The 23,666-nt window shown below is 43.7% G+C and overlaps 1 protein-coding gene across 1 annotated transcript; it reads left to right on the forward strand.

Moving 5' to 3' along the window:
* Positions 1-15,256: 15,256 nt before the first annotated feature.
* Positions 15,257-19,456, forward strand: LOC129673141 (protein RoBo-1-like). Its single transcript, XM_055602842.1, has 5 exons — positions 15,257-15,329; positions 15,507-15,620; positions 15,998-16,156; positions 16,907-17,041; positions 19,272-19,456. Exons 1-5 carry the CDS (start codon positions 15,257-15,259, stop codon positions 19,454-19,456), a joined length of 666 nt encoding a protein of 221 aa, XP_055458817.1.
* The last annotated feature ends 4,210 nt before the right edge of the window (positions 19,457-23,666 follow it).

The following is a 23,666-nucleotide window of genomic DNA, read 5'->3' on the forward strand; positions in this document are numbered from 1 at the left end:
AGCAAACCAGCAAACCAGCAAAACAACAAGCCAGCAAAACAGCAAGTGCAGCAAGCAGTCCTCCTCCCTCTCCTTCAAGCCACTGCACATTTTTTCCTCTGGGCTGTCGTAGTTATACCCCTCAGAGTCCTCAGAATTCATTTAACTAATTCCAGTTGGCAAAAACCATGCTCTGCATGAGGCAATTAACAGGTATGGACAAACTAAAATCCCCCACTGGGGATGATGATGATGATGATGATGATGATGATGATGATATATATATATATATATATATATATATTACAATTTATTAATTTTATATCCCGATTATAGCCCCCTCTCTCATCCCCCTATCTCTTTACCCTAGTCCACTGAAAGTGGGAGCTCTCGTCCCCTACCATCTGACCTTAGCTTAGCAAGTCTCATAGGACTGCCTGTATCCTCTTACTCTGTGGCCTGGTAAGGCCGAATATCCAGGCGGAGGTCATCACATTATAACAAGAACATGTTTACATTTCATAAACCAAAATGTCCACAACAGATGTAACATGTTCTTTTCCCCTTCAGTGTACATATTCTGGTTTTGGAAAGTTTCATCTAAGCCCTTTATTCCTGTGCTGTGTTTTTAGGTACATGAGTGATCTCAAGCAGGTTAGGCTATCTGTACAGCATAGACCTGGTGGTTATATTTTTCTACCATGGTGAGCACCTGTTTAGAGTGTATAGCCTATTAACCAGGCCATTTTTGTCAACTGACTCTGGTTTTCATGGTATATAGATCTTGTTACCCCTTCCTACCTTGAACAGGCAGGAAAGAGGGTTTAATGGGACTGCTTTCTATGTGAATCCCTGGCAGGAGGCTGGAAATCAGTCTAAACCACAGCCTCCTAGGCTGTCAGTCATGACCCCAATAGAGTTGTGTAACTGAATGTGAGGGTTGTAAAAACCAACCAACCAACCAACCAACCAACCAACCAACCAACCAACCAACCAACCAACAAGCTGTATTGGCCACGGTAAAGACTTCTCATTATACAACGACAAAAGCTACTCAAAATCTGAAATACCACGAATCTGAGCTGTTTGTAGGAGCCCTTGTCTCTGTTGCATCCCACATCGGCATTGCCACCTTGGGTCTGAACCCGTATGTGCTCTGCTTCTGCTGTCATGCCCCATGACCCTAACAAATGCTGCCTAAAACACATCAGCTCAGATTTGAGACTACTGTATGTTATGAATGTGGTACTTTCTTCGTACACATCAGGTTTCCCACTCCCAAAGAGACATAATTACAGAAATGATACTTTTAATATTTTCTAGCATCATTCATAAAAACGTAGCTCTTAAGACATCAGTTGTTGACTGTACTTTATTAGAATGCTTGAGTTAAAAAAAAATCACTGTTTGAGTTAGTGACCAGTTTCATAGAAAAAATTGAAATCAACTTTGGATTGGAGTCAGGCAGAATTTCCAACGCTTTCTGAAATGCTTAGATACGTTTAGATATGTATTTATGAGAAACAGCCTTCTCAGAATTTGTGATTATAAAATATCTTTGCATATATTGAAGATGCTATAGGATGTTCCGCACTATCCAGCCAAGATCTAAGTCTTAAAAATAAAACAAAAAATTATTATTGTATGTATGTTCACGTGAGCTCCTGGGTGGCATGATGCTTGTGTAGAGTTCTGTGGTAGTGTGAGTAAGGGTGGCTTTCCTAGGCTCATATGTTTGTCATCAGAGAGTGGCACTATTTGAGAAGGATTAGGAGGTATGGCCTTGTTGAAGGAAGTGTGTCACTGGGTGTGAACTTTGAAGCTTCAAAAGTCCAAGCTAGGTCTGGTGTTTCTCTCTCTCTTCCAGCTGCCTGTGGGTCCAAATACAGAACTCTCAGCTACTTTTCCAGCATCATGTCTGCCTTCCTGCTCTCATCTTTCCTGTCACGCTCTGAAACTGTAAACAGGCCCCATTTAAATGTTGTCTCTTAACAGCATTAAAATACCGACTAAGGACAGGTCAGAGGTCAGAGGGCAGCTTTTTTTTTTCTTTTTTTTTTTAAATTTTTTATTAATTCCACTTTATTCATTTTGTATCCCCCCACAAGCCCCTCCCTCTTCCCCTCCCGATCCCACCCTCCCTCCCCTTTCTGCATGCATGCCACTCCCCAAGTCCACTGATAGGGGAGGTTCTCCTCTTCTTTCTGATCTTAGTCTATCAGTTCTCATCAAAAGTGGCTGCATTGTCCTCTACTGTGGCCTGATAAGGCTGCTCCCCCCTCAGGGGGAAGTGATCAACGAGCAGGCCAATCAGATTATGTCAGAGGCAGTCCCTCTTCCCATTACTATGTAACCCACTTGGACACTGAACTGCCATGGGCTACACCTGTGCAGGGGTTCCAGGTCATCTCCACGAATAGTCCTTGGTTGGAGTATGAGTCTCTGGGAAGTTCCCTGTGTTCAAATTATCTTGTTCTGTTGCTCTCCTTGTGGAGTTCCCGTCCCCTCCAGCTCTTACTATTTCCCACTTCTTACACAGAATTCCATTCACTCTGCCCATCAGTTGGCCATCAGGCTCAGCATCTGCTTTGACAGTCCATACTGAAGAAGCTTTCAGAGGCCCTCTGTGGCAGGTTTCAAGGTTGTTTCCTGTTTTCTTCTGGCTTTCAGAGGCCCTCTGTAGCAGGTTCCGAGGTTGTTTCCTATTTTCTTTTTCTTCTGATGTCCATCCTCTTTGCCTTTCAGGATGGGGATTGAACATTTTAGTTAGGGTCCTCTCTTTTGCTTAGTTTGTTTAGATGTACAGATTTTAGTGGGTCTATTCTATGTTGTATGTTTATATGAGTGAGTATATACCATGCGTGTCTTTTTGCTTCTGGGACAACTCACTCAGGATGATCCTTTCCAGGTCCCACCATTTACCTGCAAATTTCATGATTTCCTTATTTTTCATTGCTGAGTAATACTCCATTGTATAGATGTACCACAGTTTCTGCATCCATTCTTCAGTTGAGGGGCATCTGGGTTGTTTCCAGCTTCTGGCTATTACAAATAAAGCTGCTACAAACATGGTTGAGCAAATGTCCTTTTTGTGTACTTGCGCCTCTTTTGGGTATATGCCTAAGAGTGGTATGGCTGGATCTTGAGGAAGCACTATTCCTAGTTGTCTGAGAAAGCGCCAGATTGATTTCCAGAGTGGTTGTACCAGTTTACATTCCCACCAGCAGTGGAGAAGGGTTCCCCTTTCTCTACAACCTCTCCAGCATGTGTTGTCCCTTGAGTTTTTCATCTTGGCCATTCTGATGGGTGTAAGGTGAAATCTCAGGGTTGTTTTGATTTGCATTTCCCTAATGGCTAATGATGTTGAGCATTTCTTTAAGTGCTTCTCTGCCATTCGATATTCCTCTACAGAGAATTCTCTCTTTAGCTTTGTTCCCCATTTTTTAAGTGGATTACTGGGTTTGCTGTTTTTCAGCTTGTTTAGTTCTTTATATATATTGGATATGAGTCCTCTGTCAGATAAAGGGTTGGTGATGATTCTTTCCCAATCTGTAGGCAGTCGCTTTGTTTTGATGACGGTGTCCTTTGCTTTACAGAAGCTTTTCAATTTCATGAGGTCCCATTTATTGATTGTTGCTCTTAGAGCCTGTGCTGTTGGTGTTCTGTTCAGGAAGTTTTCTCCTGTACCAATGAGTTCTAGGGTATTCCCCACTTTTTTTTTCTAGCCGATTTAATGTGTCTGGTTTTATGTTGAGGTCTTTGATCCACTTGGACTTCAGTTTTGTGCAGGGTGATAAGTATGGATCTATTTTCATTTTTCTACATGTAGACATCCAGTTGGACCAGCACCATTTGTTGAAGATGCTATCTTTTTTCCATTGTATGGTTTTGGCATCTTTGTCAAAAATCAGGTGTCCGTAAGTGTGTGGGTTTATTTCTGGGTCTTCTGTTCGATTCCATTGATCCACCATTCTGTTTCTATGCCAGTACCATGCAGTTTTTATAACTGTTGTTCTATAGTACAGCTTGAGATCAGGGATGGAGATACCTCCAGAAGATCTTTTATTGTAGAGGATTGTTTTAGCAATTCTCGGTTTCTTGTTATTCCATACGAAGTTGAGAATTTTTCTTTCCAGGTCTGTAAAGAATTGTGTTTGGCAATTTGATGGGAATTGCATTAAATCTGTAGATTGCTTTTGGTAAGATGACCATTTTTACTATGTTAATCCTGCCAAGCCATGAGCATGGGAGATCTTTCCATCTTCTCATATCTTCCTCTAATTCTTTCTTCAGAGACTTGAAATTTTTTTCATACAAGTCTTTGACTTCCTTGGTTAGGGTTACACCAAGGTACTTTATGTCATTTGTGGCTATTGTGAATGGTGTTGTTTCTCTAATTTCTTTCTCAGCCCTTTTGTCTTTTGTATACAGGAGTGCTACTGATTTTTTTGAGTTAATTTTGTATCTGGCCACTTTGCTGAAGGTGTTTATCAGCTGTAGGAGTTCCCTGGTAGAGTTTTTGGGGTCACTCATATATACTATCATATCATCTGCAAATAGTGATAATTTGACTTCTTCCTTTCCCATCTGTATCCCCTTGATCTCCTTCAACTGTCTTATTGCTCTAGCAAGGACTTCCAGCACTATGTTGAAGAGATATGGAGAGAGTGGGCAGCCTTGTCTTGTCCCTGATTTCAGTGGGATTGCTTTAAGTTTCTCTCCGTTCAGTTTGATGTTGGCTATAGGCTTGCTGTAAATCGCCTTTACTATGTTTAGATATGTGCCTTGTATCCCTGATCTCTCCAGTACTTTAAACATGAATGGATGTTGGATTTTGTCAAATGCTTTTTCAGCATCTAGGGAGATTATCATGTGGTTTTTTCTTTCAGTTTGTTAATATGGTGGATCACATTGATGGATTTCCGTATATTGAACCACCCCTGCATACCTGGAATGAAGCCTACTTGGTCATAGTGGATACTATCTGTGATGTGTTCTTGGATTCGGTTTGCAAGTATTTTGTTAAGTATTTTTGCATCAATGTTCATAAGGGAGATTGGCCTGAAATGCTCTTTCTTTGTTGAGTCTTTGTGAGGTTTAGGTACCAAGGTGATTGTGGCTTCATAGAATGAGTTTGGTAATGTTCCTTCTGTTTCTATTTTGTGGAATAGTTTGAAGAGAATTGGAGTTAGCTCTTCTTTGAAGGTCTGGTAGAATTCTGCACTGAAGCCATCTGGTCCTGGGGTTTTTTGGATGGGAGACTTTTGATGACTGCTTCTATTACTTTGGGGGATATAGGACTATTTAATTGATTTACCTGGTCCTGATTCAGCTTTGGTAAGTCAAATCGATCAAGAAAATTGTCCATTTCATTTAGGTTTTCAAATTTTGTTGAGTATAGACTTTTGAAGTAAGTCCTAATGATTGTTTGGATTTCCTCAGTGTCTGTAGTTATGTCCCCCTTTTCATTTCTGATTTTGTTGATTTGGGTGGTGTCTCTCTGCCTTTTAGTTAGCTTGGCTAAGGGTTTGTCGATCTTGTTGATTTTCTCAAAGAAAGAACCAGCTCTTGGTTTCATTGATTCTTTGAATTGTTTTATTTGTTTCTAATTGATTGATTTCAGCCCTGAGTTTGATTATTTCCAGCCATCTACTCCTTTTTGGTGTGTCTGCTTCTTCTTTTTCTAGGGTTTTTAAGTGGGCCATTAAGTTGCTTGAATGAGCTGTCTCGAATTTCTTCTTGAAGGCACTTAGTGCTGTGAACTTTCCTCTTAGCACTGCTTTCATTGTGTCCCACAAGTTTGGGTATGTTGTGTCTTCATTTTCATTGAGTTCTAGGAAGGCTTTAATTTCTTTCTTTATTTCTTCCCTGACCCAACTGTCATTTAGTAACAAGTTGTTCAGTTTCCATGTGTGTGTAGGCTTTTTGCTATTTCTGTTGTTGTTGAAGTCCAGCTTTATTCCATGGTGATCAGACAGGATACAAGGGATTATTTCAGTCTTCTTGTATCTGTTGAGGCTTGCTTTGTGACCAACTATATGGTCTATTTTGGAGAAGGTTCCATGAGGTGCTGAGAAGAAGGTAAATTCTTTTGTGTTTGGGTGTAAAGTTCTGTAAATGTCTGTGAGGTCCATTTGATTCATGACCTCTGTCAGAGATATTGTTTCTTTGTTTAATTTCTGTTTTGTTGACCTGTCCTTTGTTGAGAGTGGGGTGTTGAAGTCTCCCACTATTAATGTGTGGGGATGTATATGTGGTTTAAATTTTATCAATGTTTCTTTTACAAATGTGGGTGCTCTTGTATTTGGGGCATAGATGTTCAGGATTGTGATGTCTTCCTGGTGGAATTTTCCCTTGATGAGTATGAAGTGTCTTTCCTCATCTCTTTTTATTAATTTTGGTTGAAAGTCTATTTTATCAGATATTAGAATGGCTACTCCTGCTTGTTTCTTGGGTCCATTTGCTTGGAAAGTCGTCTTCCAACCTTTTACCCTCAGGTAATGTCTATCTTTGTGTCTTAGGTGTGTTTCTTGTATGCAACAGATTGCTGGGTTTTGTTTACGTATCCATTCTGTTAATCTGTGTCTTTTTACTGGAGAGTTGAGTCCATTGATGTTGAGAGAGATTAATGACCAGTGGCTGTTAGATCCTTTGATATTGATGTTGGCTGTGTTCATAAGGTTGTGTGCTTGGTTGCTTTTTGTTTTGCTGTAGTAAGGTTAATTATTTCCTGTGTTTTCTTGACAGAAGCTAATTTTCTTGGGTTGTATTTTTCCTTTCAGTGTCTTCTGTAATGCTGGATTTGTGTGTAGGTATTGTTGAAATTTGTTTTTGTCATTGAATATCTTGTTTTCTCCGTCTATGAGGACTGAGAGTTTTGCAGGGTATAGTAGCCTGGGTTGACATCTGTGTTCTCTTAGGGTCTGCATGATATCTGTCCAGGACCTTCTGGCTTTCATAGTTTCTGTTGAAAAGTCAGGTGTGATTCTAATGGGTTTGCCGTTATATGTTACTTGGCCTTTTTCCCTTGCAGCTTTTAGTATTTTTTCTTTGTTCTGAATACTTACTGTTTTGATTATTATGTGGCGGGAGGATTTTTTTTTCTGGTCAAATTTGTTGGGTGTTCTGTAGGCCTCATGTATCCTTATTGGCTTTTCCTTTAACTTGGGGAAATTTTCTTCAATGATTTTGTTGAAAATATTTTCTGGGCCTTGGAGAAGGGAGTCTTCTTTTTTCTCTATTCCTATTATTCTTAGATTTTGTCTTTTCATATTGTCTTGGATTTCTTGGACAGTCTGTGTCAGGAATTTTTTGGATTTAACATTTTCTTTGACAGATATGTCGATTTCTTCCATTGTATCTTCTACACCTGAGATTCTTTCTTCCATTTCTTGTATTCTGTTGGTTATGCTTACCTCTGTAGTTCCTGTTTTCTTCCCTAAATTCTTCCTCTCCATTATTTCCTCCATTTGTGTTTTCTTTAATTTTTCTAGTTCTATCTTCAGGTCTTGAGTTGTTTTGTTTACTTCCTTCATCTGTCTGCTTGTATTTTCCTCTTTTTCTTTTAGTTCCTTCAACTCTGTCTCTTTGATTTCTTTCCGTGATTTAATTATTTCTTCTCTGAAGGCCACAAGCTGTTTGGCTGCATCTTCCCGTATTTCTTCACGGATGGCCCTAATCTGCTTGTCTTTATCTTCCTCCATTTCTTTACGGATAGCCATGATCTGTTTGGTTTTATCTTCCTCTAATTCTGTACGTATTTTATTTGTTTCCTCTATTATCCTCTTCATCAACATAGATGTAAGGTCATCTTCTTGATTTTCTATTATGCTGCATTGTTCAGGGCTGTTCGCCTCTGGATAGCTGGGTTCTGGAGATGCCATATTGCTGTCTTTTGTTGGTTGAGCCTTTACGCTGACCTCTACCCATTGGGCTGATTTAGGTGTTGGCTGTTAGTTTCTGTGCTTCCTGGAGTCCTGAGGTAGGGAGTATCCCCTTGGCCAGAAGATGATTTTTTCTGAAGGAGTCCTTCTCTGCTTTTTGGTTATGGTCACTGTATGGCCAGTGTTTCTCAGGAGTTGTCACTGCTCACCTCAGGTTTATAGCCCTGAGTAGTAGCTGTGGTCTATGTTAGGCAGGGGGGGATCTCCTCTTACCCATAGAATTTCTCAAGACAGCTGCCCCACTGTTGGGTTTCTTGTTATAAATTTAGTGTGCTGCTGCTCACTAAATTTTCATGTACAGTCCTCTTGAAGAAACTGCTGATTCCCTAGCTGTGGGGTTTTCTCCCAACAGGAAAACTCAGTCTGTTATCCTGGGGCGCACAGTTCTGTCCGGGAAAGTGGGAGGTGCACTCAGCAAGTCTCTGGGCCAGAGGCTGATTGTTCTGCTCTGGACTTGGAGAATGTGCACCTAGGTTGAATTGGCGAAGGGGGCACTGTTCTGGTCTGGAGGCTGGGTGCCTCACTCTGGACCCAGAGGGCAGCTTTTTAAAGCTGGTTCTTCCTTTCTACCATGTTGGGTCAGGGTCCCTCTTGTTTTTGACACTGAGTTCTCCTGTAGCTGGCCCAAGAGGTTCTGGGTGACTCTCTTGTCTCCTGTCTCCCATCTTGCCTTCAGAGTGCTGGATTTATGGATGTATAACACCGTATCTGGCTTTTCCATATGGGCTCTGGCAATATAACTCAAGTTGTCAGGCTTGTGTGACTTTTATCCTATGAACCATCTTGCCAGGCCTATTTAGTTTTTTTTTAATATAAAAATTATATTAATTTAATATTAATATTAATATAATATTAATATAATAATTAATTAATTATATTAATTAATCTGGGTTCATTGTCAGAACCCAGACTCTCCAGCAGTACCCTGTCTCCCCTCAGACAGCCAATGTGCGCTTCCCATCTGCCCTTCCAGAGAGCAAAACCTTAAGTGGAGAAAGGCTACAGGCAACACAAGTGACCATTTTATCTCTCATACTAACTAGGACCCTTATTCTTCCAGACGCTCCTGTCCAGCAATGTCTTTGGGACGTTTTGAACACTTACATTAATCGGAACTACAAGAAGTCATAATGTCTCTTCATCTAGTGGTTGATATCATCTGACTTTGGACCCATTTCCTTATAACTCAACAACTTCTTCCTCCCTGCTCCCTGTACATGGTCAGGAAGTTCCTTGTGCCTGATGGTATCCGAAGCAGCAATTTAAACAATGGGACATTGTATTTTCTTCACAATCAGAAATTCATTTAAATCCTCCCATATAGAGACCTGCCAACTCTGTCAGAGGTCTCCACTAGATGTGCATGAAATTGTTTTAGTACATAGCAAAGTAATGAGGCTGGTTCCACCAAAGCTAAGAGCCCGCTATAAAAACAGGTTCAACGAGGCAATATGCAAATGATTTTGAAAGCCACAAACTTCATCTTCAATTCCTACTGCTTAATCATGAAAATGCCCTGAAGCTCCTGAGGCTGTCGTAGTCAGGACCATGTGACAAGTGACAACGTGATTGCTGTCCTTCCTCAGAACATCCGACATGTGCCCGGAATAGATTCCATATCTCAGCTGGCTGGAGTTTTTGTTCTACGCAATCTTATGAGCCCTCTCCGGTTGCATGTGCAATTCCAATGATGTCTAACACGGTCAGGAAAAAAAAATTAGAGAAACAGAGGCAGGGCTCAAATGTGCAGGAGCAATGGGGTCAATGGCAGGTTAGCTTCCAGAAAATGACTTCAGGTGGAATCACAAGAATCAGAAGTTTATGTCATCTTTCGATGTTTTGTATGATGGTCCATCCATCCAATGCATCCAGTTCAGAACCACAGCCCGGAGTTCACTTTGGTAGCCAAACTCTCAAGTTCAAGGTTACTACAGTAGCTTTAGACCGAAATGCTCCAGCATTTCCTCTTTGCCCAGCTCGTTATAGAGCTCAGCGTGATGCTGACACAGGTACGAGTCCTCAAATAGTATTCATGGTTAATGCAAGTTCTTCCGTTTAACTAAAGCCACTGAAGACCAGGCAGGTGTTGTGGAACCAGTCAACGTTACGTCTCTGAGCTCCAGCTTCTGGGATCATGAGACCATAAATTCCGTTCTTTCTGCCACCCCTCTGTAGTGTGTGCTTGTGGCAGCCTTTGCAAACTAATACTTCAATGTCCCAGGAGGCTAGCCTAGACCAGCTTCAAAGAAAAGCCAGAGTTCTCAAAAGGAGTTCTGGAAAAGTACGGCATTAATGGAAGAGCCAAAGGTTAGCTCACAACCTCCTGTTAAGTCCAGAGCTACACCACCAAAGCCAATTCTTGGATATGCCTGTCTTGGTTGGAGCTATGTTAAGCAATTCCAGAGTGACAACTAAGGCACAACCAAAGAGACTGGACTTTCTCAGATCTTATGGTCACCATTTTTGAAGGGAGTTTTATTATGAGGCTGGGTTTTTCCTATATAATCCTGCCAGCCTGGGTACTTGCTGTATAGCTTAGACTGGCCTCAAATTTTTGGCGGTCCTTCCTCTTCACTCTCCTGTACTGGGTTAAAGATGTAAAGCATGGTGCACAGCTTCATCCTCAACAGAGTTGAGTAATTGGATCTGTTTTATTTTCTTTTACAGGGTCACATAAGGCCATTTCCATGCAAGTGTGTGACGTAGTCTCAGATTCCCTCCATACCACACTACCCTTTTCCCCACTAGTCCTTTGTCCTTCCATGTATTTTCTCTTCTTCTTTCACATCGACTGTACATATATGGTTTTATGCATCTATAAAATCTATGACCCACAATGGAAGAAAAATGTGTGGTATTTGTCTTCCTGAGTCGGATATCTCATTGAGTGTAATCATTTCCAGTAACATCCATTTTTCTTGCAGATAATTTGACTCTTCTTGATGACTGAAAAAAAAATTCTAGCCACATTTTCTTTTTTTTTTTTTTTCTTCTGTTTTGGGAAATCTGGGTTGTTTCTATGACTTAGCCATAGTGCTGCAATAAGCATTGAAATGTACATATCTCTGTGAAACCTTAACTCAGAGTCCCAAAGGCGCTCCATAGCTAGGGCCTTTGATAGGTCTATTTTTACTTTTTCAGGACTATCTGCATTGATTTCTACAGTGGCTTCACTAGTTTCTATTCCCCCAAGCACTCCAGAAGGATTCGTAGGCCCATATACTGCCCATTAATTATTATTTGTCCTCTTGATGCCCGGCATTCTGACTAGGATGTGATGGCATCTCAGTGTAGTTTCTTAGTGTGGACAGAGTTTAGAGTTTTCTTGCTGGGTTCTGCCAAGTCAGTCAGGTCTCCACTACTGCCTTTGAGATCACACTGAGGTGTGTGGAGTCCCAAGGACTTTTCCTGCTGCTGCTTCAGAGCTCTGTCTTTTTGTCAGCGACGCAACCTGCCTCTCCCCAGCCCTCTTTTTAAAACCTTGGACGTGTTTCTAGAGAACATAAGAGACTATGGCTCTTTCACCGTTTACACAATGCTCTCACCGTGGTTGCTTATGGGGATGCAGAACAGTTTTGGGAGCTCTTGATAAACTTTGCATTGTGAGTTCCGCTGTTTGGATGGTGAGCTCATGCGATTTTTTTTTTTTTTCAGATTCACACTCACCATTGGTATGAGAACGTGCCTCTCAGGCTTGAAAACATCCAGTTAACGTCTCTGACGAGGCCTTAACTGTCAGCTTCTCCAAGACAGTCATGTTTGAGCACCGCTGTTCGTGACACGGAATCGCAGTTCGTCAGGACTTTGTGAGCTAGCCTGTGTTTCTTTTTGCCACTTTGTAGGTTATCCAGAATTCTCTTTCAGAAAGCCAGTGTTCCTTTAAAGCTATTCTATTCATCTTCTAGTTGTTCTACACATGAGTTTGAGAGCACTGCCACAACAATGCTCCATGGTAGGACGACACACAACATACAGTATGGACCCGTGTTCCCAGAGGCTGCCGTTGTGACATCCAGGGTCAGCAGGTCTGGTTTCTCTGAGGCTCTGTCCTGCTCTCTGAGGTTGAAATCCTCCCAGTCCAGATAGCCTTTCTGAGCTTGGTACTAGATGGAGGACGCCCCTCTCCCCAGCAGGGCCTCCTACTCTCTGCACAGGGGCATAGATGTCCCTAACCATGTCTGATACATGGCCCTTGGCACAGTTCCCTGCTAGCTCTCCCCTCCCTGCACCTATAGGATAATTAGGTACTGTGTTCCCAGTCATATGCAAATAAAGCATCCTTGAAGTGGTTCCAACCAATTATGTACACATCTCCTGGGATTCCCCCCACCCCCACTCCCCAAGGGCTATGTAGTCTTTGTTCTCCCAGAATGAAGTTGAACTCTTTCCCTGAAGTGGTTCCCAGAGGTCATTTCCGACATGCTTGCAGCCTGCACCTTGCCTTCTGACCCTCCTGCCAACAGCCCCCCAGGGAAGAGGAGAACACCTGTGGGCTGGGGAATATGCCCTGTCCACAGATCAGGGAGGGTCAATAGGTCTGAAAGTTCAAAATGGAGACACCACCCTTGGGCCAGAACCTGTAATTGAGGAAGAACTGGAGCGCTCTAGCCTATTTCCCTGATACAAGGGCGTGTCAGTAAGTACATGAAGGCTCATAAAGCCTTCATGTTAAAGTGAACGCGCCAGCATTTGTGGAGATGAAGCCGTGGACTGATTCTGCATCATTTGCTCCTCTTGGTGGATTTAGCTGAAACCAAAACTTGAGTTGGCTTTGGCACATCCCCTCTTTACTGTTTGGGGCCTGGTAGCTGTATAAATGGTGGGCTGAGTTCTGTGAAGTTCTAGCTCCTGAACAAAGAGTACATGTTGAGATTGAAAGCCCAGGAAACACCAGTAGAAACAATTATTCTTTTATGGAAGTTTGCTCTGTCTCTCTTTCTCTCTCTTCATTCTCTTTTCCTCCTCCTCTTCTTCCTCTCTTCTCTTTCTCTCTTAGATAGGGCATTATTATGTAGCCCTGGTGCCTGGAAGTTTTTATGTAAACCAGGTTTGTCTGGAACTCACAGCAAACCCCCTGCCTCTGCCTCCTGAGCTGAGATTAAAAGTGTGCACCATTATGTCATACTCATTCCCCTTTCCCCGCCCCCCCTCCCCCAGTTTTGCTGAAGTGTTTCAAATGTTCTGCTGGTGAATGCACAGAAAGCCTGAGCTCCCAGATGGATAATCTGATGTTTACAGGACTGGCCACATGCAGACAAACAGTTTAAATGAGAAAATACTGGACTACCGACTCTGCCCCCCCCCTTGATGGTTGGGCGAGATGTAGGAAGAGGAGTCGGCTGACCAGGTGGGGGAGGTAGACAGGGTCCTTGGCGTGGCATCAGCCAACACAACACTGGCTACAGTTGTGTGGGACAGAGATCAAGCTTCCCCAAAGCCCACTACACAGGTGGAGGGAGAGGATCTGTGGGTGATCATGTAAGATCATGTTAGCCAGCCAGGGCTTTTGGAGGTCAGGTTATTTGAGTAGTCTTAATCTGGGAGTTTGCTGAGAAGGGCAAGGTGTACTCGACGGCCTGAGTGGACGCCTATCTATGGTGATCAGTGGATATATTTGACTGGAGGTCATCTTCCCCGGTATCTGAAAGCCTGGAGAACATGAACCTCTGCTCACTGTGGTTCTTGCTGGCCATGTGTTAGGCCAGGGTACTGTCTGACGCCTTGCCAGTGTCCTCATTGCTCTTGGACATTTGTGTTATGCCTCCATCTCTCTGTTTCTTTTTGGACATGGTGGACAACACTCTTAATCAGTCACCAAGGACAAAGCTCAGCTTTCTCCTTCACTGAGGTTCCATGTCTTTGCAGAGGTTCCAGCCAAGGTTCGGTTGGTCTATGTCTGTCAAAACGTTCCTTCCCATACTTCCACACCCCAGCCTTCCATCAAAATGTTCTCACTCATACTTCCACACACAAGAAATTTGTCTCATGCCATACCACCATACCCCAGCCTCAGGAAGTCTGGATAGCCATTCTGTCCTTTTTTTCTATAGCCCCAGAATTTCTAAACATTCAACATAATGGGTTCCTAGGTGGGTTCTCCCTGATCCTCATGCTTGCCATGCAGTCCCAGATTTTGAGAAAATGTGATTAAGATCTGGACAGTCACAGAAGGACAGATGGATTGTGATTTTTTTCTTGTTTATTTCTCCATTTTCCTTACAAATAAGGAGGCTGGTATAGTGTTAGCAAGAGTTGAGCATAAAACCAGGAAGAATAACAAAGAATATGTTGTGGAGGAACATACCCAGTTCGTTTCTAGCAGAGATGCCCGTGGGAACTGGGGTCTGGTTCTGGTAGGAAGAATAAAGTCTGTGAGAGGGAATGCTGGGAATTTGCATTGAGGAAAAGTGGGGGAAGGTAGCCACATGCTGTGGGCCACGATCCTCTGACTCTATAACTTCTGAGTTGCCTAAAGTCTCTTCTGTAGCTCAGTGGAGGTCCAGGACCATCATAACCTTCTTCCGTTCCCACCAGCCATAGGTCAGGAAGTGTTGTTCTCGCAGCATCTCTTTCTCTTTCCTGATATCAGTGTAGGTTAGTGCACTTGGCTTCATGTCAAGATGCTCTTTACAGTGTCTTAATTGCCAGGCAATGGTCCTCTGGGCTATAAAAGTCAGTGACAGTGAGGGCAGAGAAAGCATTCCCTTCTCTTCTTCTCTGGTGAGATCACTGGCCCTCCTCTCCTTCTCAAGGCAGTCTTTTCAGAAGAACAGGAATACTCTTGGTGAGCATTTCCACTGTGGGCTGTGAGACCTGGTGATGGAGGCCAGCTGTTGGGGGAAGGTGACTTTGGAAGTGGTGAACTCATGTCCTTAGCATAGGGTCTGATTGCTCTCGAGCACCATGGCCCAGAACTTTCTAGCTACAGAGAGCCTTCAACCTGCTCTCCAGAGGAGTCATTTCTTGACTCAGTCATTTCAACTGTTGAAGGAGATCTAGTGCCTTCGGGACCTATGCAGGAAGAATTCCTCTTGAGTGAAAGTTCTTGCCATGGAAGGAGAGCCCCTCTCCATACCCCATGCCTTGATAGAGGATGTGGTTTCTTTCCCAGTTTTGCATCCTTCCCAATGGCCACATCAGACACATAAAGCCGGTGTTTAATACATTTTGGCTTTCAGAAAGAATGAGTGAAAGAACTAATGAGTGAGTGACTGAATGGAAACATAGACAAACAAAACAGTGCAGTGTGTGGGTTGCTGGATTACAGGTCTGAGCCCCGTTACTCTGACCCCCTTGTCCTCATTCGTATCTCATGCAGTGTTCACTGGAGGACCATGGCCTGGTCCTCCATCCTGAAGAGCCTCCTCCCACTCTTTGTCTTTGCCATCTTAGCTGTCAGATCTGTGGGTAAGAATAAACAAGGCTTCCTTTCCCCTAAAGGTGGGAAGGGGGAAGTGAGCCTTCAAGTGCCTTGGGGGAGGTAACCAGTGGTCTGTCTAGCTCCTCATGGGTTCTTGAGTCCTAGGAAACATCAACCACAAGGCTCTGGGATTACCTTTTAAATGCTTTACACTTTCTCCTCAGAGAGTTACACCTGTGAAGTCTCTACATGCATTTTGGAACTTTGTATTGTGCCTACAACTTCTTGTACAGCCACTAAAGGCTGCTTCAATCAAATGATGAAATTTGAAACACCATGTAAGCCAACCCTCCTTCCCTGAGCATCCAGTTTATCCTTGTCTCCTTTCCAGGGTGAGACTGGGAGCAGGGGGTTCTGGGAAATGGTGGAGATGCAGTTTGTACTTGATAGAGGCCTTAGATGCTACATGATGATGGCACTTTGGGAGTGACTCCAGTCTTACTTTTACACTGTTGGGGATCATCACACCTGCTAAGCAAGTAGCCTACCACCAGCCATTCCCTGTAACAAATGGTCCCTCTGTTTGCTAGTTCTCAGGAGACCATTGCAGAGGGACCCTGGAGAAGTGCAATACTCAAGGCGGAGGGAATGGGGGAACAGATTATGTGCCACTAGCTCAGGAGGAAAATTTACTCCGTGCTTCAATTTTCTGCAGCTACTCTTACAGACAAGCTGCTTAATTATAAAAGCTGTACTAGCGATGCAGACACATGCAGTAACCTGGAATTCTCAGCAACGCTGGGGGATCAGCGGACATTTAGATATAAGAACCGTTGCTGCACGACAGAGCAGTGCAACAAAGAGAACATAGCAGGTGAGTACAGCTGTGTCTGTGCCCCTCCCTGCTCTCTCCTCTGCCTTTCCATGAGGCCATCTCTCGCTGATGGGCTGCAGCAGTGATCCTTGCCTTTGCTTGAAGCTTTGATTTGTAAGGTCTGGGTTGGATACAAGCCCCTCTCCTGGGGTATGCGTGTATAGACTTGAATATTCGGAGAGACTGAGAGACAGCTGGGCAGCAGTGATTGGTCCCGGGTCTAGTCTCTAAGTGGGTTCAATGACTCTGTAGATTTAAACACTTTGCTCTGCTGCTCCAGTTGAGAGACTGTCCTTACCTTTATTCTTCCTCATCTTGGATTTTTGTATTGTTGATTGTATTGCCAGGATTAATCCTTCTGCCTCAGCTTCCAAAGTAGGAGTAGTTGGGAGCACAGGGGTGTGTGTGTGTGTGTGAGTGTGGACCACACCCGGCTCATTCCTCACCATATGAACAGCATCTTTTTAGGAAGCAGATTATCTCCTCTCCCATTATCTAGACTTTTTTCTCCAGAGCAGAGAGCAGAGTAATGGATGAAGGTGAGGACAGCACTGAATTGCTGTGGGATCCTGCACTGTGCTCCCACAACAGTGCCTTCCTTTCTCCTGTGCCTCCGCCCAGCTCATCCCGGTCACAATGCTTTTTGGTAGAATCAAGGGAAAAGCTCGTGTCAGATGAGCAGCGGACAGACATATTCTCAGCTATTTCTTCTGCCTTTTCCCAAGAAGAAAACCTTTTCTCTCCATTCAGTGCCTTCACCATCTTCAGAACCCAATGGTGTTCGGTGTGCTGCCTGCTACACTGAGAAAGGCAAATCATGCAAAGTAAATGCTACCATAGAGTGCACAGGAAATGAGAAAAAGTGTGTGGAGTTTACCGGCACAGGTATGAGCTATTTCCTCAAATGTTTTGATATATATACTTTTTAATTTTAATTTTTTTCTTCGCAACTTATTCATTATATACCCGACTGAAGCCCCGTTCCTCAACTCCCCCCTAGTCTCACCTTTCCTCCCTTTTCCCCCCATCCCCTTCCCCTAGTTCACTGAAAGGGGGAGTTCTCCTCCTCTGCCATCTACCCATAGCTTTTTAAGTCTCATCAGACTGCCTGGATCCTCTTCCTTGGTGGCCTGGCAAGCCTGCATCATCAGGGGCTAGTGATCAAAGAGCAGTCAACCAAGTTCATGCTAGAGGCAGCCCCTCTTGTTTTCTCCCTTTTCTTTTTGTTTGTTAGTTTAAGATGCAGATGTCTGTCAAGGATTTAGTGTATCTGCCACTTGCTTCTGTGTATCCAAAGCTCAGCAGCTGAAAATAGCATTCTTTCATTGCATCCAGTCTCTGCAGCCTAGAATCTGAGCACAGCACTGACATTGGTTCTGGCTCAGGCTGTCTCCCAGGGCTGTGTGTCAGCGGGGTCTGTGGTCCTTCGGTTAGAGGGCCTGCTTTCTACTTCACTCATGATTTCAAATCCTCTTCATGAAGCAGCCTCATGCTGTATCAACTGACTTCCCTCAACATTAGTGATGAGACAGATGGAGCAGACTGATAAGGGGAGCTATAGATTTTAATTGTCTAAACTTGGAAATGATATGTCATTTCTGCTCCTATTTGTTTTTTTAATTTTTAAAATTAAAAATTTATTGCAAAGAACTTACAAATAAAAAGAACATCATAAAGTGTGAATAGGCAGACCCAAAGATTATATATCTCCATGAACTTCTATACAATTAGAATAGCTATTCTGAAGCTGTGGAGATTTACATTAAATGTTATACTTTCATTGTTAACTATATGCATAGGCACAGACAAAACACACACACACACACACAAACACATACACACACACATACACACACACACACACACACACACACACACCAAGCAAGCAAACCAAAACAACAACAAATCCAAGACAAAATCAAAGCTAGGAAACCGATTAGCTCCATGTTCTGTCATGACTCACATGTCCATTACCTGCATCCCATTTTTCTCATCACCTAATGCTAAAGGCCCCTTGTCTCCACATCTATCCTGATACAGTCCTGATTCAACACGAGTGGGCCTTACAGAAAGCCACTCTGCCAATAGGTGGAGTGAGTTGGGGCCAGGGAGTCCTGGTAGAAAATGGGTTTCTCATAGAGCAAAGGGCACTATAGGCCCAAGCATTTGTTTCTCTCTCCAAGATCTGGAGGGGCCTTTTGATGGCAGTTGAAGGGAAGGTGTTGAGGTTAAGGGAAAGAAATACAAGGGCTTGCACCTGCCATGCTGTGATGCCCTGTAACGGGACTTTGGCTCAATGGCAGCACAGGGGGTGACTATTTCTGGATGTCACATAGTTAAGCACTTGAGTTTTTCACAGTGTCACTGTGACTTTAGTAAAAAGTTTTATGCTTTTTCCTGAGCGGGAAGGACTATGTGTTTGTTGTCCAGGGTCATACGTCATTCAGGTGGGAACTAGAAAAACAACTGTGGGGTTTTTCTCTGGGAACCATATGACTAGAGGGAGGCATTGGCAACTCTTCCCAGAGCCACATGTGAGATATCTTATGGTTGTAGAGCTGAGAACTTGATTACCTGAAGGCAAGTCTGGCCTCCTATTAGGAGGAATCTTGAAGGAGGGTCTAGGTGAGAAGGGGAAAGGACAATGGGATGCCACACAGGGTACAGAGTGGGGTTGAATCCATCCATAGCAGGACAGCTTTCTACTTCAGTTTTCCACGGGAAGCACAGACATGTTTCCACAGTATTGGTCTCCTGTGCAACTCAGCGGTCTTGGAAGCATTTTAGCTGGAGGGGATCTGTATTTCCCCCTATTGTCCACAGGTAAGTTAGGAAGGAGCCCAGATACACTTAAAAATGTAGCCAAACACTGGAGCTCCTTCAGCCGGCGTCCTTCCTGAATTAAGTTCCTCTCTTGTAATGAAGGAGCTCTGAACCCCATGTTGGTATGTGTGCCTTAAACAGAGGCTCAGCCTATGCATGGAGCTATTTTCATGTTACCACCCAGAGAGAGAGGTTACATATTTAAGATCACTCTGGGCACGTCTCTTTTCCCCAGCGGACTCGAGTGAGGAGGGAAATGAGAGATAGAACTAACTGCCTCGCTTTCTTTTAGCAGCGGCAACTTCTCTTTCGCTGTATGGGAAAGGCTGTGCAACTGAAAGTGCCTGCGATATGAGTACGACCGTCTTCGACGGCATAAATATCCAAGCCAAATGCATCCCACCCGATGGCAGCCCTGCCCTCAAGTCCATCTCATCACTTCCAGTTGTTCTTCTCCTGCTGAAAGTCTTGCTTTGATCATCCAGGCACCGGCAATCCCACAATCCTGTGCACACAGACCCGCTGCTGTAATTGGATGGCTATGTCCAAAACATGGGACAAATAAAAACTGATGACTGCTTCTCTGTTCTTCATGTGAAAACTTAAGTCCATTTCTTCTTGCAATGTCAGGAAACACGCGGAGGTGACTATTTCAACATTTCCCCCCTTCTTAGTATACTTTCAGAAGTCCTAGCCAGGGCAATTAGGTAAATCAAAGCAGCAATAAAGTAAAATCAAATCTGAAAATAACACTAAAGAAAGGCAAAAACAGAAGGAAGGGAAGAAAATGAATTCATATTGGAAATGAATTTGTAAAACTTCTAGAAGAAAACATTTGTGTGTATGTACGCACATATGCATGGGTGCAGGCACACACACTTGAATGTATGTATGTATACATGTAAGTATGTATGTATGTATATATGTATGTATGTATGTATGTATGTATGTATGTATGTATGTATGTATATATGTATGTATGTATGTATGTATGTGTGTATGTATGTATGTGGTGCTGGAGAATCTTCTTGGCATTAAACTAAATATTGGTTCTGTCTTAGTTACAGTTTCTAACTCAGTTCGGAGAAGGCTAATTACAATTTTCAGATCACACCCCATTACTTTTTCATAATTTGGATTAAAAGAGTTAACCCATATGTTCTGGTTGTTTTTTTTTTTTTTTTCAAATTGATACAAACCTAGACATATGTGGAGAAAGGGAATGCCAATGAAGAATTGTCTCCAAGAGATTGGCCTGTAGGCAGGTCTGTAGACTCGTTTTCTTGAATAATAGTTGGTGTGGGAGGGCCCAGCTTATGGAGAACAGCGCCACCCCTGGCAGGTGGTCATGGGTGATATACAAAAGCAGGTTGAGCAAGCCACAGAGAGAAAGCCAGGAAGCAGTGTTCTTTTGCTATGGTTCCTGCCTCTAGCTCCTTGCTTAAGTTCTTGCCTTCACGTGTTCTCCAAACTCTTAATGCGCTGGTGCTAGCCTCCCAGCTGGTTCATCATCACTCTCAGGTAATAGGGACCAGTATCCCAGCCAGGAGGCAGGCTTGCTATGTCTAAGAACAAGTCTCTAGGTCTCCAGGGAAAGGGCCAAGTTAAGCTGACCCAAAGAGGCCACCTTTCCACATGATTTCCTCTGTGCTCTTAGGACCTAGTGGTCCTCTTTGCTGCCTCTAATGCGTCTCAGCCTTTCCTCACCAAAGGAGCAGAAGGGACCTTTGATGAAGGTAACTAGAGAGCAGGAGCCTGGGAACAAAGAGTAAGCATGGGGGCTTCCAAAAATCCAGGAGCGGGGAGGTTCTATCCCAGGGCCTGAGTCTGAGGTTTCATCCTGCTTGAAGGCAGCCATGGACAGTCAAGCAGAGAGTGCCACATTGTCTGGTGCCCTATATCTGAAGGTCCAATGAGTATGGGGCAAATAAGCTCCCAAGAGCAAGGAAACGGGCTAAAGCTGAGTCCTCACCCTTTGGTCAGTGGCTTTTTAGGTAATACACCATCTCCTTCCCCATCTATGAATTTTTTCCCTGCCATTGTAGAGAGAGGCGAGTGACTGAAGAAATGTGAAGATAGGTGCACAATTATTACCAAAGGATTTCAGAATACTGTCTCCTATTCTCTCCTCCTGTGTCATCATTTTAGCTGTATTTTTATTTTGTTTTGTTCAACCATAAAAGAATAATGGTATTGGATTGGGTGGGGTAGTGATATTCTTGGCTATTTCTTCCTGCCTATTCCTCAAGATAAATACCTTTATCCTCTCCATTCAGTATTCTCAGCATCTTGGGTACCTGCAAAAGCCAATGGTATTCAATGTCTTGCTTGCCATATGGAGACAGGCATGCTGTGTTCCATCTTCCCTAAAGGGCACGAGGAGCAAGACAAAGTGTGCTTCAGTTATTGGCACAGGTCCGATCACTTCCATACCGTGATGCTCCTATTGTTGAGGGCACAGTGTATTAGCCACTTGTCACTACACAGCGAATTATGCCACAACCTAACAGGTGAAAGTAGAAAATGTTCATCACCACTCAGTATCCGAAAGTCTATACGCTGAGAACAGCGTCACCCTGTGGCTGTCTCAGGGTGTCTCATCAAGCTGAGATCTGTTGTCAGCGTAAGCTGCGGTCCTTCGGACGGAGGATATGCCTCCCAGCTCGTGGCCAAGCGTTTGGTTGTCCCTTGAAGCCTCAAGTGGAGCCACTTATCCTAAGAAAAGAGTTGATAAAAGGAGAGTTGAGGTAGGGGCTGGGAATTGAGGGGAGAAGAGGAAAAAAATTGAAGTGCTTCACATAGAAGAGTCCGGTTTGGGCACTCACGTTGCTGTGATATTCTGGAATGGGCCTGGACTCTGAAGTGCGCAAGAGTGGGAACAGTTGAGTCCCAGATGCCGTCAGTCCTGCTGTTGAGATGACTCAGCCCCCATAAACAAGCACTCAAGTTTTGCCGAAAGACACCGACTTTAGTAAACCATTTCTAATTTCCCATGTTGAAGAAAAGTATGTATTTGCTGTGAGCGGCACAGATACATTTCAGGAATTAACTGTGAAGATAACTGCAGGGTTTTTCTTCTGGACTGTACGCCATCAGGATGAGCTAGGAGCTTGTGATCAAAGTGTGAACAGTTGTGTGGAATTAGTGGTGTTTTAGTAGCTGATAAAGTGGCGGACTGAGCACTTGATGGGTCTGGAGGCGAGCTACACTTTTATTTGGAAAGAATTTTGACAGAGGTTATGGGGTGAGCAAGGGCAGGGTTCTTTGTCTAGATGAGTTGAGATGAATGAGGAAATTGGGGTGTCACAGAATAGAGAGGAGGCTTCTGCCTCAGTTTACCTTGGGAGCCATGGACATCCAGTGTGTTCCAGAGTTATTCCTATAGAGACGTCAGAGCCCTCTGAGGAATGTCAGCTTGTGCGGGATCCCCAGTTCCTCAGCGGAGCCTGTGTGAAGAGGGCAGGCACTTGAGAAGGGGTTCTCTTTTTTTTCAGGTGCACTGCTTATATCTACCATATTCCCAACCCTTGTTTCACTCTAATCTGTTCCAATCCCTTAACACTAGGTAGGAGAGAAAGAAGGTTAAGAGGGAAAGGGGGAATAGACCACTTTAGGTTACTTCCTGCTGATTAAGAGTGCTTGGTATCTAGAGGCAAGTCCTATCTCTGTAGTCAGAATATCCAGCAGCAGCAGCAGCAGGGAGAGAGCAAGCACCCCCACAGGCCCCCTCAGGACTCTTATTTATATTCTCTCCTGAGTCCCAACCATTATCTATCTGCAGCTGCTAAAAATCACACCCTTCCTAGATCACGAGACAAGTCATACTTAACAGCTGTGGGCAAACTGAAGCAGTCCCATATCCCACACCTGGGATTAAAACAAAGACATATTCACGTAACTCGTTTTTTAAGAAACCAAAATTCTCACTACAGGTTTTAGTCAACACTGAGGTCCTGCATCTGGCATTCTTCCCTATGCGCCTCAAAATCATCTCCATAGTGAACGGGCATCCAGGGGCCCCGTTGTTAGTATTGCTTTTGAGATGTGAGGGTCCCTATAAACTGGAGCAACAATAAGATCAGAGGATACTAGTCTGGGTCTCTACATGGATGGAATGGAGCTGGACTTGTGCATCTCAGGCAAGAGGCAGAAGTCATAGATTCTGGACCATCCTAAGCACAGTTTTCTTTCCCAGTGGATGTGGGTGAGGAGGGTAGAAGGAAAGAGAGAGGGAACTAACTCCTGAGTCTTTTTCTCAGCTGCTGGGAGCGGTAGTCCCCTTTCCTTAGTGATGTTTAGAATGGGCTGTGAGATGGAAAGTGCCTGCAGCCTGAACAGGACCATTTTAAATATCTGTACCTTCTGCATGCATGGGCTCTCCGTACCTCCAGCCACCCCACCGGTTCTGGATAGCATGGGCCTTCGATCTACATCCATCTCCACAGTACCAGTTCTCATTATTTCCCTCCTGCTGCAAGTCTTGTTTTGATCTGCTAGGCTCGAGCCATCCCATGGTCCTACACACTCTTGAAGGGCTTCCTTCACTTTACTTCCTTCCATAAGTAAAAGCTGGGGATTGCTTGACCTTTTTATATTTCAGCATAAAAGCTTTAATCCATTTTCAGTTTTACTTAATTTTAAAAATTGTGTGTGTGCATGTGCGTGTGTGTGTGTGTGTGTGTGTGCG

The sequence above is a fragment of the Psammomys obesus genome, unplaced genomic scaffold (assembly GCF_907164565.1).
Source record: "Psammomys obesus unplaced genomic scaffold, mPsaObe1.curated_primary_1811, whole genome shotgun sequence".
NCBI lineage: Eukaryota > Metazoa > Chordata > Mammalia > Rodentia > Muridae > Psammomys > Psammomys obesus.